Here is a 20477-nt window from a genome sequence, read left to right on the forward strand (position 1 = left end):
AGGGCGGGTCGGGGGCGTGGAGGACGGGGCGGGGCGTGGAGGGCGGGCGGGGCTGAGTACTGGACCGTGCAAGGGGAGGTGGGCGGGACAGGAACGGGGGCGGGGCAAGGCGTGAGGAGCGTGATGTGGATGGGCGTAAAGTGATGTGAGATGGAGCCTGAGAGGTTGAGGCTCCTTGAGGCGCGAGGGGGCGGAGCTGAGTGAGGCTTGTGACTGTAGGAGGTGGGAGGGGCGGGGCGTGAGAGGAAAAGGGCGGGGAGTGAGGGGGCTGGGTTTAGGGGGCGTGGTGTGAGGAGGGATGGGTTTAGGGGGCGGGGCGTGGGGGCGCGGTTCAGAGAGGGCGGGACGTGAGCGACGTAGGTGTAGGGCGTGAGGGGGGAAAAGCGGGGGGCGGGGCGTGTGGGGAAAGGCTGGAGGGGGCGGGGCTTGAGAGGGCGCGGTGTGGAGGGGTAGTGGTGTCAGGAGGCCAGGCGTGAGAAAACGGATGATGGAGTAAGAGAGGTGGAGACTGCAGGGGTAGGTCAAGAAATGCTAAGAGACTCAGGTCTACAGGGTGGATGGAGGGCTGAGCGGAGGCATCAGGAGTGGGCATCCGACCTAGCCCACCTGCCCAGGATCTGTGAGTTTGTGGCCAGCCTGATCTGCATTAGCTCCAGTACAACCAGGACTACATGCAGATACTCTGTCTCAAAAAACAACAAACAAACAAAAACCAACCAGATCTCTCAAAAGTCCAAGGGTAGATAGAGCGAGCAGAGACAGGTTTGGGGCCCTTGGCCTTACTGAGAAAGGTAAGATGTCTCTGAACTTCCTTAGGCTGTGGGCTCATTGCTTCCACTCACAAGCTCGTGCTGCAGGGTTCTCTCTAGAGAAGACCACTCAAACACGATCTATGAGCCAATTCAAAATCTTTATTCCAGCCTGTTAGTGGCCGCACCTCGGTATTCGGGACCCAAGGGCAACCCTGATCCTTTCCGGGGTCCATATTTAAGCAAGGAAACCACATTTTAGCTGGAAAACCCTTAAGGTTCCCTTCCTGCACCTGCAAGCAATTTCAAAAACTAAAATATGTGATTAGCAAAAATAGTGAGGTCGGGCTGACCATTGCAAAGAGACCACATCTTTGCCTTGTTTTTCTTCCCGGAATTGTTTTTCTTAAGATGTCTCTTACAGTTAGTTATTGGCACTCTACTCAGCAAGACCAAGGCCATCTGAGGTAACAAAATGGAGTCAGCACAGTCAACTTGCCACTCCTGTCACACTCGAGGTCCCTGCAGAAAGTGACATCATCCTTTTGCTTCTCAGTTTTTCTCATCTGTAAAATGGAAAAGTACCTACACCAAACAATATTGCAAAACAAAATTGGGATGGTGTGTGTAAAGGATCCACAGTCATAAGTACTTAATGCACACTGGCGATTATTACTATTATAATCTAAAGGGTCATTCACATTGACTCACCCTCTCCCCAATTTTGTTGGCAGTAAACATTTTTCAGCCTGAATTATAACTTTTAATAGCTAAAGCCAGTTGCTTGAATCCAAGGAAAATCATGTCAGAACATAATGACCTAAGGCTAATTTAAATCTCTTGAGCTTCATAATAAGTATCAACAATATATCTTGAAACAGTGATATCCAGTATTAGGTTATAAATACAGTCCAGGCTCCTTCCTGGAGGAGCAGGCTGCCTCGTTTATAAACAACCACACAGAAGTTACGAGTTTTCCTTTTTGTGAAATAAGGAAATCTGTAAGCGAGGAAACACAACTCGTCTAAGGTCACGTCATTAGGAATGGTGCAAACAGGGTTCACATTCAAGTGTGGCTCTTATTTCCTACCTTGGGGTTGATGTTAGAGCCATCACTCAAGCAAATAGCTGGGGGACATCGTTGATGCTGTCTCCACCATCATGGCCAGGTGTTTCGGCAAGCTTTGCGGGAGTCATATGGAAGTGTAATCCATTAAGATCAATGTCTTTTCCACTCCAACTCCCTGTCACACGATGTTGGTGAAACAAAAACTGTGATAATACATCAGGAATGTGTACACAGGGCAGGAAACAAGGCTGGATGTTGCATCAATTCTCATTAGTCTTAATAATAAAACTCAGAGTCAGCTATCAGGAGGGGAAAGCTGAAGGACCAGAGAAGCGGAGTGGCAGCCAGTAGAGTTCTTACCTCTACCAGTGCTCACACCAAAGGGGCGTCCTGTTCTCAGACTGCAAGCTCAGACTGACTGCCTCAGACTGCATTGAGCTCCTGTCTCCTCCCACCTCATTCTCCTCTCTCCACCCAACCATATCAGTCCTGTCTCCACTTCCCTAGTGCTGGGATTAAAGGTGTTTAAGCTCTGTTTCTCTTTGAGACAGGATCAATTTTGTGTGGCCCTGTGTGGCCTTGAACTAAAGGAGATCCGTCTGTCCCCCAAGTCCTGATATTAAAGGTGTGTGCCACCACTGCCTGGCCTCTAGTGGCTTAGCTCTGCACTCTGATTTTCAGGTAAGCTTTATTTGTTAAATCATAAACAAAATAGCACTACGGTTGGAAGCTAGTCCATGGAAAAGGCTTCTCATTGTCAGACACAATAACTTAAGCAGAAGATTTGGCTCTCACACAGGTCAGTTAAAGCAGAAACCCAGGGCTCAGTATGTAAAAGTACTTGCCTTGAAGTATAAGGATCTGAGTTCGAATCCCCAGAACCCATGTAAAAACGGAACACATAGAGTTAAGAGTTCAATGTCTGTAACTCCAGTGCTCCTACACGGAAGTGGAAGGTGGAGACAGGTAAATTTACCCAAAGCTCTCAGACCAGCTATCATGAAAAACAGCAAACTCACTCCTGAAACTGTCCTTTGGTCTTCAAACACTTGTCATGGTAGGAACATGCCCATAGTCACATTCAGGACTATGCATATAAAATGTGCATGTACACACACAACAGAAACCGTTTGGTAATGCACCCTATACAGTCACTGGTGCAGTATATGTTTTTCCTCTTTTCTAATTAAAACAACAAACCCCCAGATGCACAGACTTGTGTTTTTTTTTTGAGCACAGGTGTGTAGCAACACTATAAGCAGCCAGTTTGAGTGTTTGTTGTATGATCTCATTGTAGCAGGTCACATCTTCTGTGGAGTATCTGCCATGGCAATATCCGATGCCTACAGAGATGTCCTGCAGAACACAGCGAACTAGTAATTCATTAAGAGAAGTAGACACCTTCCAGTTCAAAAATGATGATCACATCATTGCTCATTTAATAATCTAATTAATTTAAAGAAAGGCCTGGCATGGTAGAGCGGCATCCCAGCACTTGGGAGAAGAGGCAGGCAGACGTTTGTGAGTTCAAGGCCAGACTGAGCTACGTAGAGAGTTCAGGACATCCAGAGCTACATAGAGAGACCCCCATCTCAAAAAGAAAATAAATTAATTAAATAAATAAAATGGATTGAGTATGATCCCATCACCCAGGAGGCGGAGGGAAGTGGGTCTTTGTTAGTATGGGGTCAGTCTGACCTACACAGGAGTTTGTGTCAATGAGGAACGCATAGTGAGACTGTCTCAAAAAAGGGGGTGAATCATAAATGGACCAAGAAAGATTTAAGCTTTTCTGTTTCTTGACATGAAATGCTGGCATGAATGAAGAAATAGACAGCTCATAATATACCACCACAATGGGGACATCAACAATAAGCTGGTTAATGTGCTGTCAGCTCAGAGAATATTTAGATTAGTCACCATACAGTGAGACTTAAGAGTTCCAATATGAAAGAAGCTTAGCAATTTCCCTGAATTTACAACAATCCTAGGGATTTCCATGTCATCAAGCTTTGCAACATGAAAGTGTTAAATTATCCACACATAAAAAGTTACCCTTGTAGGACAGAATTATTTCCCCAGGCTCTTTATAGGAAATAATACAACAAAAGCATCGTCATGATTATTAATCAGCAAAAAAGTAGAGAGAAATTAATACAGAGCCATATCATCCAGTTGATTATTAAAAGTCTGTGCTGCTTTTTCAATGTTGTGACAAAAGGCTTGAGACGATCTACTTAAAAAGAAAGAAAGTTTTGCTTTGGCTCGCAGTTTTATTCCGCGTTGCTGTGGCACACAGGTGAGGTAGACAGGCAGAAACCGGAGTTGTGCAGTCTCAGGTCCAGGAACAGCCAGAGGCAAGGGACAGTTTTCCAGTGAGCCTGCAGAGGGATTTAGCCTGGCCAACACTTTGATCTTGGGTTAGGAAAACTGGCTTTTACTCAGTGAAAGGCCTGAACCTTGGGCTGTGGAGTGGAAACAGGACAGAGGAGAGAGGGCAGAAGTGCCACCCAGGAGCTAGGGCTTGAGATTGCTGAGCTCAGGAAGGGCGTGTGTGGTTGGGGATCCCAGCTTCGGCTCTCGGCATTGTCATCCTAGAGTTCTATTTACAATTGCCAAAGACCACTTTGCTCCAGGCACTAGTAGAAGGAAGGGACAGGAGCCAGGCTTTCCTGACAGCCCGGCCTCCTCTTTCCCTCTCCACAGAGACTGATAAGAGCCTCAGAAGCGTGACAAAGAGCTCTGTTTAGACAGGACATGAGGCTGAGACTCAGAGTCACCCTTCAGTTCCTTCACCCATGAAATGAGGCTGTAAAACCACTCTTGCAGAGACGTTGATTGGGTTCTGCTCAGTGAGATCGTTCCACATTCTGGTGCTGTCCATGGGACCTGAGGTTAGAGTGGACGACTGGAGATGGCAATGAGTAGCTTGTATGACACTTAGGTTGTCCTGATTAGGTGCAGGGCCCTGGTGTGAACACTTGTTGTGTACTAACTCACGGCAAGCCCAGAAGACAGGCAGTGCGAGCCTTGTTCTACAGATGGCTAAACCGAGGCACAGAGTGCTTAATGGCTTCCCTAAGGGCACACAGTGAGTAAATGACAGAGCTGGGAGTGGGTGACAGACAGGAAGGCTGTACCTACAACTACCACATCATCCTGACTTAGAAACTGTAGCTGTCAGGGTCAGTGAGAGGGCTCAGTGGATACAAGCCATAGCCATGAGGCCTGAAAACCGGAGTTCAATCCCTAGAACCCACATGATGAAAGAAGAGAATCAACTCCTGCAAGTTACCTCTGACCTCCACATGAGAGTTGTGACACACATGTGCCTTGCCCCCAATAAGGAAAATAAATAGAAAAAATGCTAACCGTCATTATTTTGTGTATATGTGTACATGTTCTCATTTGTGTACACTTGGTGTGAAAGCCAGAGGTTAACATCTGGTGTCTCCTTCAGTTGCTCTCCACTTTATGTTTTGAGGCAGGGTCTCTCACTGAACCTGGAGCTTGCTGATGCAGCTAGACTGACTGACCAGGGAGCCTCGGATATCCTCTTTCTCCACCTCATCAGGATGCAGGTGTGAGCTAGCGCCTAACTTTTTATGTGGGTGCTGGGGATTAGATTCAGGTCCTCATGCATGGAAAGCACTGAATAGACTGAGTCATCTCCTCAGCCCCCATTTTTATTAATAATGCCAAAGATATACTGAGTTCTTCTATGCCGGGAAGGCGCTGACACTGCATTTGCTCAGGAGCCCTATGAGGCCATTTCTTTTATTATCCTCACTTTACAGAGGCGCAAAAAGAAGCACAGAAAAATCATATTACTTGGGCTGGAGATAGTCTGGCCTAGTGGAGAAGAGCACTTGTAGCTCTTGCAGAGGACCTGAGGTTTATCCCTAGCTTGCACATGGTGGCTCACAACCACCTGTAATTCCAGCTCAAGGAATTCACTCTCAAGACTTCCAAAGGCACCAGGTATACATACAGTGCACAGACATACATGCAGGCAAAACACATTTAAAAAGTAAAAGACCACATACCACTCTTCCAGAGCACCTGAGTCCAAGTCCTAGACTTCACATTAGGTAGCTCACAACCACCTGTAACCCCATAGAGCAGGACAGTGGAATTCATTACCAGTGGAACTAGAACTGAAAAAACGCAGAAAAGCTAGATAGCACATCCCAGTTATGGACTAAGGGAACTCAACCCTATGCTGTGAGGAAACCCAGGCCATGTGAGTGTCATGTACAACAGCTTCAGATAAGGCCCCAGGATACAGCCACTGTCACCTGCTAAACCTATGAATGAATCTGCCTTTGAAATGTGTGGAGCTGACGGCTTTTCTGACTGCAACCCATGAGAAACCCAAAGGGAGATCCGCTTGGGCAGAGTCCAGGCAACTCCCGGACCCAGGTGAGATGGTTTACACCAGTCAACAGTGGCTGTGCATAAGACGATTGTTGTCATTTGACGTTTGGGGCAGTTTGTACACACTGATACATGCTCGGTCACGTGTCAGGAATGAATGCAAGACCTGGACCCAACCTGTTCATTTAGCATCAGCCTAGCATGAGCCCTGCCCTGCTGTCTCAAGCACTCTGAGTTTCGTGTGCTGACCCCATGTCCTTCCTGCACCTGAGTGGTTAGCATCAGACCAGACCAAAGCAGCTGTTTGCCAGCTCTGTTCCCGCCTCTCTTCAGTGGACAAAGGCCTTGGCTTTTCCTTTCGAAAAGCATGATCTTTGTGCTCCCCCTGGTGCTCACTGGTAGTCCTGGGTGGATTCAGTATCCCAGCTGGATATTGTTTCCAGCACCTGAATGCAATCTCAGTTTGTTCTGGCCTAGCATCAGAACTGAAACCGGTTCTAGGTGGAGATTCCTGGAGCAGGGAAAATCTCTCTCACAGAGGAGCAGCTGAAGGACTCTGGGTCTACTTCTAAGAATAACATGGAAGTGGGGGGTGGTGGGGTGTTTTGGTCTGTGGGTCAGCTGTGGGAAGCTGAAAGAGGCAGAGGGTAGTAGCGGTGTCACTAAGACCACGGTCCTTTCTCCTTTGCATGGCCAGGCAGGTGTGTCTTTTGATGATGGTTGTTAACAAGCTTGTCCATTTGTCATTGTCGCAGTTTCACAAGTTAGTATGCACCCCACAGCAAGAAGAACAAGTTGTCAATTATTAGTCTTTCCAGGGCAGAGCGCTGTGTGAAGTGCGCTATGTGAATGTCCCCACTTCATCTACAGTAACAAATAAGAAGTGCTATTATGATAACCTTGTCATACAAGGGGGATAAGGTGAATGAGGCTCAAAGAGCCTGGGCCAACTCATGTAAGAGCAAGGTGTGAAATATGAGAGACTGCAGAGATGATTCTGTCCATAAAGCACTTGCTGCACAGCATGAGAACCTGAGTTCTGATCCCAGGCACCAGTGTAAAAGCCAGGAGAGGAGCCGGTGAGATGTCTCAGTGGTTAAGGATGTTTGCTTGCTATTCCAGAAGACCCAAGTTTGCTTCCCAGCACCCAGGTCAAGCACCTAACAGCTACCTGTGGCTCCAGCTTTAGGGCATTGCTGTGTAACAGTTTTCCTCCAGATCAAAACTTTCCATCCTGCAGGAAGCTCCTTAAACAGGAAGATAAACAAAGGAAAATAGCTTCAGGATGTCCCTGAAGCTAACCAGATTCACTAGTCCCCTTCCTGTAAGAGTAAAAAGTAAAAGCTGAGAATGTCCCTGAGACAGAAGGCAACTGAGCTGCAAAGTCTCTGACACCAGACCAGCTTCTTGGAAAAGCAGAAATCAGTTAAGCTGCCTGGAAGAGGTTTAGACCATGACACCTGGAAAAGACATGATCCAATCTGATGAGCTGACTACAGGCTGTGCAGTGGGCTCCGGGTTCCCAGCTTTGTGAGCTGTCGCCCTTCCTGGATTGTTTTTCAGTGATGCAGCTGTCTTTGAGTCATTTCTGCTCCTGTGAGTTACTCCAATAAAAATCATTTGATGACCAGATTGGACTTTGATGGTTTCCATACTTTGGTTTATCATGAGGTCCCCATGGGGTGAATAGACGTCTGTATGGTGTCTCCCCAACAGGGGAGACATAGCAGGGATCTGACTCCCTCTGTGGGTACCTGAATACCCACAAACTCCTTCGATCAACAGAAACACACACACACACACACACACACACACACACACACACACACACACACACACAAAGATAGGGTTGAAATTAAATTAAAAATCAATGAAGCAATAATCTCTGTAATCAGGGTCAAGCATGTGAAAAATCCTTTCTTTTCCCTTTTGTGATGTTAAGGGTCAAATTCAGTCTCGTACAAACTAGACACTTGCTAAACCACTGAGCTACATCTCCATCCCAAGCTGGCCTCAATTCTTACTATGTAGCTCAGGGCTAGCCTAGAACTCATACACTCCTTCTGCCTCTTTCTCCACAAGTGTTGGGATTACAGCCATCACTGGCTATACTGGCAAAATTTCCATTTGATAACATTGAGTGCTGGTCAGATTCAGAGCACCAAGTTTCCCATGTGCTTGCAGGGTGAATTGAGACTCCCATCTTGGGCTAAGGTTTCTTTCTTTCTTTTTAAAATTATATTATATTAGTTATTTGAAAAGTTCATACACTTGCTCAATATATTTTGATCATTTTCACCCCTACTCTTTCATGTAACTCCTCTAAGACCCACCCCACCCCTTCCAACTTCATGTCTTTTAGTTTTATTTTATTACCCACAGAGTCCAGTTTGCACTGCTCATGCACTCATGGGTATTGGGCCATCCACTGGTGGTGAGTTGACACACCAGAGACAGTGCACTTAAAGGAAACTGATTCTTGTCCACAGCAGCCATCAGCTATCACTAATTCCACAGTTAGGGGCGGGGCCTTGTGAGCACCTTCCCTACAGCTGCTTATAAACAAGAGCATCCCCATCTCTCTGGCTCTTCTCTCTGACATACACATTCTAGGGATTCTTGTGCACTGGAAGACATTAGAATAGTTAGAGCCACCTTGGCAAGAATAGCAAAAATGGTGTCAGTGGGATAGGTAGGAAACCACCTATACCTTCTCTTTCTTTCTTTCTTTCTTTCTTTCTTTCTTTCTTTCTTTCTTTCTTTCTTTCTTTCTTTCCTCCTCCTCCTCCTCCTCCTCCTCCTCCTCCTCCTCCTCCTCCTCCTCCTTCTTCTTCTTCTTCTTCTTCTTCTTCTTCTTCTTCTTCCACAAAGAATTGTTAACTAAGTATAAAGTTAACTGAGTGGATGAGAGGTTATAAAAAGAACTCCAAGCTAGCAATTACAGAAAGAACTTACCACCCCCAGTGCTGGGGGAAGAAGCAAGCTGAAGGATTAAAATTTAAACCACACAAACAGGAGCCTTGTAGCACTGGCCTGTAGACATCTAAGAAGGGGGCTCTGAACTTAGAGGGTGCCTCCATGCTGGGTTTTGGACCTAGACAGAGCTGGTACCGCCTGCTCTGAGGTGGCACATTGCTGGTGGACAACACCAAGAGTTACAAGAAGCTGAGGAGCTACTGAGGGGGCAAAGGATCAGTCCTTCTTTTCACCTCTTGCCCTAGAGCCTAACCCTACACTGCTTATTGGCAAAGGTCAACCCAGCCTAAGAGAAATCAAATTGCACCCTGGAAGTGTGGTTGGCAGGATCCGGATAGCAACCCCTGGGAAAGGTTGTGGTTGGCTTTGTTGAGTCACATGCCCTTGAATTAAGCCAATCACGAATCATGATGTTAGGTCCAACATGAATTATATAGTTGACTAGGCCTGGTAACCTGCTCTTCTCTGTGATCTGTGGTGGCAACAGAGGCTGTTGTCGCCAGATAAAGGGGGCCAGGAAAACCTGCTGGGAACACAGAAAATAGCCAGGAAGTCACTACAGGTGTTCTGATTTTCCACCAAGGCAACACTAGCCATCTTGGCACATCATAATCTTACTTTAACAATTGCCCTATGAAAAATTCCTAAAAATAGGATTATCATCCAGGGTGATAATTTGCTGGAAATTATGTACAGGGTTGTATTTTTGAAGCAGATATGCATCCAATAATTTATCACACACACACACACACACACACACACGCACGCATGTACATATGTAAGTGACAAAGACAGTTAAGAAGTGATAAATCCAAGGATACACAGCAGACTTTTATACTTTTATACTCGTGGTAAGAGGGTTTTGATGAGTAGTATCCTTTCTGTCTGGTTAAGGAAGGGAGCTTCGCCTGCTTTCTTCCCCTCGAAGCAGCTGGACCAATTCCCTCGATACAGGCTGGTAGCCCCGGCCCTCTGAGCCCAGTCTAGCTCGGAAAGGTGATGTGCTTCTGCTGGGTCTTGTGTCCTCCCAGTGGGTGCTTTCGGCTTGAAGCTCCCCTAGGAGGCTCTGCAAATGCCTCAGTGTGAGCAACAGCTGCTGGTCTTGGATCTGCATCTCAGCCTAGGAGAGAAGAGGCATCCGTGAGAATGAGACAGGCACTGTCTGTGTTTGTGGAGCCCCATCCCATTGCTTGCTCAGTGGAGACATGCCCCTACCTCCTCACACAAGCCGTAGATGCCGCATTCCCCTGAAGCCTCAGTTTTGAGTCTAGGAAGTCGGAACAAATTACTCATCTTCCCGAGGCTCTTAGAGGACAGGATGAACTGATGAATGGGAAGACATGCTCTGCAGCATGACACAGATACCACCACCGTAGCTTTTAATCTCCGTGCTAACAAATAAACCATCAGTGTTCTCTAGAGAAACAACTTACAGAATAAGTATATCTATATATATATATATAGAAAGGGGATTCATCAGAATGGTCTGCACACTGTGGTTCAACTAGTCCAGCAGTCTCTGTCTACAAACAGAAGGTCCAAGAATCCAGTAGTTGTTCAGCCCATGAATCTGGACATCTCACCTGGTCTTCAGTATATGCCAGAATACTGAAGAAGAGGGCTCTAATGCCAGTGAAGGAATGGATTTCACAGCAATAGTAAGAACAAGCAGACAAAGAGAGCAAGCTTCCTTTTTCCATGTCCTTTGTACATACTGCCAAAGCTAGTTCCCTTTTTGCTTTTATTTTATTTCTATTGATTTTATTGAGCTGTATTTTTCTCTGCTCCCCTCACTTCCTTTCCCCTCCCCTTCTACCCTCTCCCATAGTCCCAGTGCTTTCAATTTACTCAGGAGATCTTGTCTTTTTCTGCTTCCCATGCAGATTAGATCCATGTATGTCTCTCTTAGGGTCCTCATTGTTGTCTAGATTCTCTGGGATTTTGAATTATACACTGTTTTTTCTTTGCTTTATGTCTAAAAGCCACTTATGAGTGAGTACATATGATATTAGTCTTTCTGGATCTGGGTTACCTCACTCATTATGATATTTTCTAGATCTATCCATTTGCCTACAAATTCCAAGATGTCATTATTTTTTTCTTCTGTGTAGTACTCCATTGCATAAATGTACCACATTTTCCTTATCCATTGTTTGGTCAAGGGGCATTCAGGTTGTTCCAGGTTCTGGCTATGACAAACAATGCTACTATGAACATAGTTGAGCATGCTTTTATTTTCTTATTAGCACACAGTGGGGTTTTCTCAAAGCCAATGACATTTGATACCTCAGTAGATGGAATACAGTAATAGAAAGGAGACCTCAGTTGTTTTCTACTAATCTGTTGGGGGCTGTGGACCCAGACCCTGAATTTCCTGTAAACAACTTGTTATGTTTGCAGCTGCTCTGAGCACGAGACCCTCTGGAGTTCCTGATGGCAGGGGAGTGGTTTCTGGTGGGTTTGGCTGGAGCATGGTTATCAGACAAGGATCCATATATAAGCAGCTCTGGTACACAATAAAGGGGGACATTCTTGTTTCAAGGATGACCCGTGTCTCTGTCTGTATGTCTTTGTGTGTTTAAATCTCCAGGCCCTTGCCCGGCTTGTGAATGGTCCTGTAGTGCAGGCTCCACACTACAGGTGTAGTACCATAGTACATGTAGTAGTATGAACGGTACACTAATCCATATGGTAAAGTAATTTGCAACAATGTAAAGAAGAGTCGACTCTTCTCTTTGCTTTGAAAAACCAGTTATTTAAATAATATTTTATTAACATATTGTTGAGTTTATTTGTTCAAATGCATTGATGAATAGTTTAAAGCATTCGGCATTGGCTTGTAACACATATAAAGGATGTTTTTATTTAGTGTCCTTGCTAGTTTTGCCAACAAAAAGGGAACCTAAGAAAGAATTCGAAGCTGCTATGCTAGAACATCACTGTCACACAACTCCAAACCTCACATCTCTTTCCAGAACGCTTTTCCTATACATTTTGTCCATTTTGTACGCTATTTTAAAATGTTAAATTTTATTTTGTGCTGAAGTAATTTTTGCAACACACATTGAAAAGCTTCAAAAAGGCAACTGTCCCTCGGTATTCAAGGAGGATGGCTCCAGGATCCATCCCTGTGAACACCAAGATTTAAGGGCATCCAAGCACTTACAGAAAATGGAACTATGTTTGCACATGGCCTGTGTGAGTCTCCTGGTGTGCTTAAGGTCATTGCTAGATGGCCTCTGTCTTAATTAGGTTTCTTTTTTTTAAATATTTATTTATTATGTATACAATATTCAATCTGTGTGTGTTTGCAGACCAGAAGAGGACAGCAGACCTCGTTACAGATGGTTGTGAGCCACCATGTGGTTGCCGGGAATTGAACTCATGACCTTTGGAAGAGCAGGCAATGCTCTTAACCACTGAGCCATCTCTCCAGCCCCTTAATTAGGTTTCTATTGCTCTAATAAAGACCATGCTTGTCACAGCCATAGTTCCAACTACACGGATCTGATGCCCCCTTCTGGCCTCCATGGGCACCTGCATGCATGTGCACAAACCCACATACACATAATAAATCTTTAGTATGTTGGAGTGTCAACTGTGGGGCTGGCAAGATGGCACTGCAGATAAAGGCACTCACTGCTGTTGTGCCTGAGTCCTAGGACCCCAAGAAGATCACATCACCACAGAGCCACACTTCCAAATGCAAAAGCAAGGTTTCATTTATTAAGTGCGGGCTAGCACGGGCCCTCTGCCTCACAGTCTGATACAGCAGATGGGAAGGAGAAGAACCCTGTCTACTATTGTAAGGGGTTTATAAAGAAAAAAAAAACCACAGTCATAAGATTATAGTATTAAAATACAAAACTACATATCCTATATCATAATTGGAAAGATTAGGTAAAGCTCAGTTATTAGTTCCGGGCAATTATTATCTAAGGAGGATAGCAATGGCCCATGATGATGTCTTCCAGACATATGCTGACCCTTTGCTACCAGCTGGAGGTGCAATCCTGGCTGCTTCTGGCACCCAGCTTCTCATGCTGTCTCTGAGGAAACACTTCCCAGGAGATTTCACCTCAGTGATGCTGGTCTCTTCTTAATCACCACTAATGTTTCAGCCCCAGCTAACCAGCCTCAATTGTCCCAGTAAAGCCAAGGTTTTACTTCAGTGCTTCTGCTCGCTTGTCAATCACTCTTGTGCCCCAACTAACCAGAACAACAAGTTCTCAACTCAAAATAGCAAATGGCCCTGTTAGAGTCTTTAAGGAACTTTCTGGAACTTCATAAGCCAGGCCTCCATTGTCTGCATTGCTCTCAACATTCCTATTTTCCAAGATACCACAGAAAAGCTCACCAAGCTTTGAATACTCAATGGATTTTCTAGCCCAAGGCTTCAAAGTCCTTCTTCAATCCTCCCCAAACAACATGGTCAGGTCTGTTGTCACCACAATGCCCCATGCTCCTGGCACCATTTCTGTCCTACTTAGGATTATTATTGGTGTGATGAAACACCAGGACTAAAGTAACCTGAGGAGGAATGGGTCCGCCTTATTACTTCCACATCACTGTTCATCATCAAAGGAAGTCAGGACAGGAACTCAAGCAGGGCTGGAACCTGGAGGCAGGAGCTGATGCAGAGGTTGTGGAGGGGTGCTGCTTACTGGCTTGCTCAGCATAACCTTTTCAGCCTACTTTCTTATTTATAGACCCCAGGACCACCAGCTCAGGGGCAGCACCATTCACAATGGGCTGGGCCCTCCCGCATCCATCACTAATCAAGAAAATGATCTACAGCTGAATCTTATTGGGGCGTTTTCTCAAATGAGGTTCCCTCCTTTCAGAAGACTCTGGTTTGTGTCAAGTGAGCATAAAACTAGCCAGCACGAAATGTAATCTAAAACTTCCTTACAAAAAAGCAGAGTCAACTCTAGTTAAAACTTTGCCCCACTCCAACCCAAGCTATCACACAACCCAACTCAGCTTTTCCACAGAGGAAATAATCAGTAGATGTGGCTTTCTGGCCACACAGGAGGACACAGGCTCAGAGATGTAAGTGTTCAAGGGATGAGGATGTAACAACTGCATCCTAGGATTGACCTCTAGCACCACCAGGGAGTAGGTGAGAGGTTTTCAGACTTGTCTCTCTTTACAAGAGACAATAATTAAAGTTATTTTCCCACTACCAATAGTGTGTAAGAGGGCTGGAGTGTGGTTCAATAGTAGAATATTCTGTGTGCAAGATCCAGGGGTTCAGGCTTAGCAGTGCAAAAAAAAAAGTGATTTTTATTTTGTGTGTGCTAACCTGACCACCCAGTCTGTGCACTGGGAGGGTCAGTTGTGCAACTGGGGTACCTGTGGCTCGTAAGCAGCTTCAGCAGCAGCTGTGACCCCAACCCCATGAGAAACCCTGTCAGGGTTGCCTCCCAGCAGGTCTGTTGCCTAGCAACCCCCAAAGGTCTACTGGGATGATCTTATCTGTTCCTCTCTCCTCTGGTGTTCCTGCACAGTCTCCTCCTCTCTCTTGACTGCTGTGCACACTTATTTGGAGACACCTCTTTCTTTTGGGACATGGAGAAAACAACACAATGAAAGTCATGGTGCTTGGCTTCCCAGGTAACATGGCATATATACTCAGGAGAATTAGTGACCTGTGGGGACAAGTCTTTACTGGAAACAGAAGGCATGAGCAAACTGAATAAGTCAACGCCTTCCTGCATGATCTTCAGCACTTGAGCAGAAGTCCCACAGGCCACTGACTCTTTTTAACCCATTCTGCAGTGAGAACTGGTGTCAGTACTCCTGGCCCGGCCCAGCCGAACACTGTTCTTGCCTCTACTGGACTTCCTCCATCTCATCTCCCTGAGTTTGTTCCTCCATATAGATCCTTGGTCTCAGTTCTTATTGGTGCCTCTGCTTTCCCAGCTAATGTGCTGGGTGTCCTCTGTGCTCCCCGGGGGTCGTGTTTTACCCTTGGTGCCAAGTACTAATAAGATAAATGTCAGACACCGCTCACTGAAGCCTTTTGACAACCCCCATCATGTTGGCATTGTCACCTTCATCTTGTGATTAAAGAAACTGAGGCTTGGGGAGGTAAAGGCACTAACTAGAGGTCACACAGCAACAGAGCTGGGGACAGCCCCAGCATAATGCTAAAACCGGTCTGGGCAGCACCCACTGTCTCCTATGTAGGTCATGACCCAGTTTCTTAGTACCTAAGAACTCCATTGTACTCTGTGTGGCTGCCCCAAGGAGGGGTGCCTGCAGGGTTCAGACTTCAGCCTGAAGCCCCTGTTGCAGCCAGTGAGGTCCTAGGAAGGGTGTGTGTGTGTGTGTGTGTGTGTGTGTGTGTGTGTGTGTGTGTGTGTGCGTGTGTGCAGAAGACTCGGAAAATACGAGGGGAGACGACAAGGCAAAAAGAAAAGGCTTACCAGCTCCTTCCTCAGCCATTCCAGGGTCTGCCCAAGATTCGCTGCTGTCTCTCGTGGTATTTCCATCTCAGCGTCCTGGACAGAGTCCTTGGCAATGACTTGGTTACCAGCCTGCGGGACCTTCGGCTTGTACCAGCTTCCTTCAGACTGTCAGCTAAGTCACCAAGAGTGGAATGAATGAGAGTAGAACGCTGTTCTCGTTGGAAAACACAGTTTGTGATATTTTTTTTTAAAGCTTGAGTGATTTGAAAAAAGCAAGGAAGAAGGGGAGACACCAGGGGTATGGATATCTTCATGCCTCATGTCCCAGGAGCTTAGAGAATCTGATGCCAACAGGCGTACCAGGACTGTGTAGCTGAGTGAGGCTAGTGATGGTAACAGGCACAACAAGTCCTATTAGGGATTCTTCATGCTTTCTGTGTAAAGTGGGCAGTTTGCAATGTCCTCTGGGTCTGAAACCCCTTCTGTGGTCCCCGTCTCCCACCCCTACCCCCCTCATCTGTGGAGTCCTGATGAAGGAACGCTGACTTTCCACGCCCCTGAACTTCTGGGGTGCTCATGTGCCCAGTTCTCCACCAGGAAAACCACAGCAGAAATGTGTTTTCACACGGGGAAATCTTCACTTTCCTAAAACCAGGAAATGTGACTGCTGCTTCCTTACTTCTGCTTTCTGTCCCTCCCACCTGCCTGAAATGTAGACGTGATGCCCGGAGCTACAGTAACCATCTAGCAGTCATAAGGTGACAGCCAAGAAAAGGAGAGGCTGGAAATCCTCCTTTCACCATGTATGGGGGGGGGGGGAAACCACAAGCTTTTCATCTTACAACAGCCATGTAAGAAACATCTTGGGAAAGAACACCAGGGTCCCAATATTCCTTTCGTATGACCGACAAACTTTTCCAGTAGGCCTAACATGTTCAAGGATCCCCTACCTGCTATAGAACCTCAGGCTGGAGAGGACTTTACCCATGGGTCTTGGAGGACCCTTACCCACACCATAGCAACCATTTATTTTAACAGAGAAGTTAGTGGGTGGGTGGATAGTGAGTTGCTGCCAGCCACACACCTGCAGGTCTGAGGCTGCTCCACAGGTCTCTGACCATTCTCTGAGATCTCTGGGCATGTGCTCTTGGTAGTGAAAATCTTGGCTTTAAAAAATGTCTGGGGATTCAGCTCAGTGGGTAGTAGAAAGCTTGCTCAGCAGGCACGAAGCCCTGGATTCCATCCCCAAGCACCAGAAATCCCCATAGCATGTGTCTAAACCCAGCAGCTGGGAGGCAGAGGCAGGAGGAGCAGAAGTTTAAGATCATTCTCAGCTTCATGGAGAACTGGAGGCCAGTTAGGTTATTTGAGACCCTGTCTCAATAAAAGAACAGGAGAGTACAGGAAGTTCCTTGAAGACCTAAGCTCGGAGCTGGCACATTGCCACTCTGCTCACAGCTTTGGGCAAGGTGAGCTACACAACCAAGTCCAAGCTGAGAGCGAAGATGCACACCCACCTACAAAGAGATCTCAGGGAAACACTGTGCTGCAGAGTGGAAAAGAACAGGACAGTCGGCTTAGAAGGGCCATGAAGAAGATGATGGGAAGAAACCACGAGGTGGGAGGAGCTAGAGGCAGGGAGTACAGTGGTGTGGTGGCAGTGGGAGACATGGGAGGTGACCTCAGGTGAGACTACAACCATTTATTGGTGTTCTGCTCTGGGTCCTTGACAAACATAGGCAGCCTTACTCCATTTTTAAATCTGTATAGACAGCAGACCCTAAACTGTATGCTAAGGCATCCCCCAAAACTGCAGAAAACTTGTATAGTGCAGAACACTTAAAAGCTCGGGGGGAGGTGCAATGTTGTCTATAAGATACTGTGCAGACAGTCATTATTAAACACTTGAATCTGACTGTGTAATAAATCATGGTTGGGCATTTCTTTGGGCCTGGTTCAGCGAAAAAGTCCTTAATGTGCTAAGACTCAACTGAGAAAGCATGAGAGCCTCTGCCTGTACGCTAAGCATCATCACTTGTATTTTAAAAGTTTATTATTTTGTTTTGTGTGTATGAGATATTTTCCTGCATATATGTCTATCCATCACTTGCAGATAGCACCCATGCGGGCTATAAGATGGCTTGAGAGCCTTTGGAACCAGAGTTTTAGAGGTGGTAAGGCATCGTGTAGGTGCTGGGAATAGAACTCATGTCCTCTGGAAGAGCAGCTCGTGCTTCAACCACCAAGCCATTTCTCTAGCTCCTGTTATTTGCATTTATATATATATTAAATACATGTTAGTATATATTATATATACATTATTAATATGTTGCGATAGATCAGTCATTAATCTGAGTGCTGTATAATGTTTCTGACTACCCCCAATACCACCACCAGGTAAGAAAGCCCAAGCTGTCCACACTGAGGGTCTGTGTGGAAGAGAATGGAAACCCCTGGATGTCAGTGAAAACCAAATCACAGATACACAGTGAAGTCTGACTGTTTAAGCAAGGTCCCGGATCTCTGTGCCACCCGGCTGACACCACACAGAACACAATGGAACTGTGTCGTGCCACATAACCGTGAGCCAGTAAGTGTTGAGGCAGTTGGTAACGCAGCAGGAGAAAAATCAAACACCTATGTATCCTATCACCTCTCCACGCCTCTGGAAAGCTCTGGACCACCAGGTGGTGCTCTAATGTTCTCTAGAAGGACCTCACTCTGTTTCACAAATCACATCGCACAGAATCATAGCTAATTTATTGACCATTAACTGCTCATATGTCAACATGGCCACAAAGACTGCCCACGTGACCTGTCTTCTTGATCTTGTCACTTTTACATTGAAGGAGTGAAAACTTTTCTCCATATAAATCTGCGCACATCATTCCCAGGTTCTCCCCACTGTCAGAAGTCACTAGGCCACACTCACATCAGCCTGCTCAGGAAGATGTTGGACAGGGACCCCTGTGCCTTCCTGTGAGTGGAAATCCTTGCTGTGTCTGGCAGGGAAGTACTTCTTAGGTGCAATATAGAATCCCCGAGGGTGGGCACAAGTCCACTCTTGGCTTAAAGGCTTCACATCCCTTAAGGCCTGTCTCCAGGTATATAATCCCCGTGTTCAGGAAGCCCAAAGTATAACTTCTCATTAGGTAGTTACAGTTTTTACCAGCTGTTGTTGAAAATGATAATTAATTAATTAACTAACTCACTCATTAGACAAGGCTTTTCTATCCTGCTGCCGCAGCATCCCAAAGCACTAGAATTATAGCTGTGTGCTACCATGCCCGGTAACAACTTTAACTTTTTTAGATTTATAAAAGGGGAGGTAGATAGTACAGAGTTCCCATGGATCTCACCCAAAGTGTCACTAAATTAGAGTTTTGTGTGAGTTTCAGTTTAAGGACCAATCCCAGATGCTAGCATTATAAAGTCCATACTTTCTCCAATCTCCCTGTTCTGATGCTAACCCTTTCCTACCCCAGGACGCATGCATATAGTTACTACTTCCCCTTTAAGCTCCTCTGGACTGTGGAAGTTTCTCAGATTGCCGTTGTTTGGGGGCAGCTTCCACAGTTTGGAGGGGAATTGCTCAAGCATCTCATAGCATGTCCCTTAGTCAGGGCTTGGGATTCATGCGATGTCATAATTTGGTTGAGGTTGTGAGTTGTGAGGCCACAAAGGTAAAAGGACAATTAAAAAGGTTAATTGTGGGCTTGGAGGGATGACTCAGCTGTTAAAGGCTAGGCTCACAACTAAAAATATAAAAATGTTAATTGTGATGGAGTTCTTTTTTTCCCCCCAAATATTTGTGTGTGTAAGTGTTTTGCCTGCATGGGTGTATGTGTACTGTGTACATGCAGTGTTTGGTGCCTGAGGAAAACAGAAGGGGACATCTGATCCCTCTGGAACTGGGATTATAATCAGTTGTGGCCACCATGTGGGTGGTGGGAACCCAACCTGGGTCCTCTGGAAGAGTAGAAAGCGCTCTTAACCACTGAGCCATCATTCCAGCCCCGCCATCTTTTAAGGAGGGCCTATCAAAATATCTGAGGCAAACCTTAAACTCATAGCAATCCTCCTGACTTAGTCCTCAGTCCTCTGAGTACTACACTACAGGTGTGCACCAGCATGTCCAGCTAAAGTATCTTTTGCTTGGCCTCATCACAAGGGTACACACTGGTACCATAATCTGACCGCTAATGTGGACATGGTCATCTGGCTGGGGTAAGTGCACCAGTTTCTCAGGTACTTAGACATCTCCACACACACTCTTGGAAAGGCTACTATCAGATGCAGTCAGCACCTCAGGATGGGCATTATGCTCCATGCTTTGAGGACTGTGGGGGCACACAGCTGAAATACTGTGCTGGTTTATCTTTTCATTGATTCATTCAGCTGCTTCTATCAGGATGGAATTGGGAATATTTATGTCATACTTTCAGCTACAACCCAGTATTGCTATATTATTCTGTTGCTTAATTTTTTCCTCCAGCATTGTCTGGGAACACTTTAAGTTGACCTGCGTCTTTCGGTATGATGCCATCAGTGTATGTGATTGTGTGCATGTGTGTGTAGTTGTTTTTTTCTTTGCTTTTTGTGGGAGTGTTAAGACAAAGTTTCTCCGTGTAGCCCTGGCTGTCTGAGAACTTAATCTGTAGACCAGACTGGCCTCAGACTCAGAGATCCACCTGCTTCTCCCTTCTGAGTGCTGGGATTAAAGGCATGTGCCATCACCCTTGGTCGATTTTTTTCTTTTTAATTAAACACTTTAAAGGATTTATTTTTCTTTCTTTATGTGTATGGGTGTCTTACCTGCATGCATATCCATGTACCACATGCATGCTCGGTTCCTATGGAAGCCAGAAACGGTTCCTGAATCCCGGGGAACTG

At 45.9% G+C, this 20477-nt stretch overlaps 1 protein-coding gene across 1 annotated transcript; it reads right to left on the minus strand.

Annotated features, from left to right (window-relative positions):
* Positions 1-10028: 10028 nt before the first annotated feature.
* On the minus strand, positions 10029-15889 carry C2H20orf202 (chromosome 2 C20orf202 homolog). The gene is made up of 2 exons (XM_075963868.1): positions 15603-15889; positions 10029-10291 (listed from the first exon to the last, which is right to left on the minus strand). The coding sequence occupies exons 1-2, from the start codon at positions 15666-15668 to the stop codon at positions 10061-10063; spliced, it is 297 nt and encodes a 98-aa protein (XP_075819983.1). The 5' UTR covers positions 15669-15889; the 3' UTR covers positions 10029-10060.
* Positions 15890-20477: the final 4588 nt, after the last annotated feature.

Source organism: Microtus pennsylvanicus, chromosome 2 (assembly GCF_037038515.1).
Source record: "Microtus pennsylvanicus isolate mMicPen1 chromosome 2, mMicPen1.hap1, whole genome shotgun sequence".
Taxonomy (NCBI): Eukaryota; Metazoa; Chordata; class Mammalia; order Rodentia; family Cricetidae; genus Microtus; species Microtus pennsylvanicus.

Coding starts and splice junctions, on each gene's coding strand:
- C2H20orf202 (XM_075963868.1), bottom strand. CDS start 15,668: ATGGAAATACCACGAGAGACAGCAGCGAATCTTGGGCAGACCCTGGAA. Junction 10,292..15,602: donor AATGGCTGAGGAAGGAGCTG/GTAAGCCTTTTC, acceptor CTTCTCTCCTAG/GCTGAGATGCAGATCCAAGA.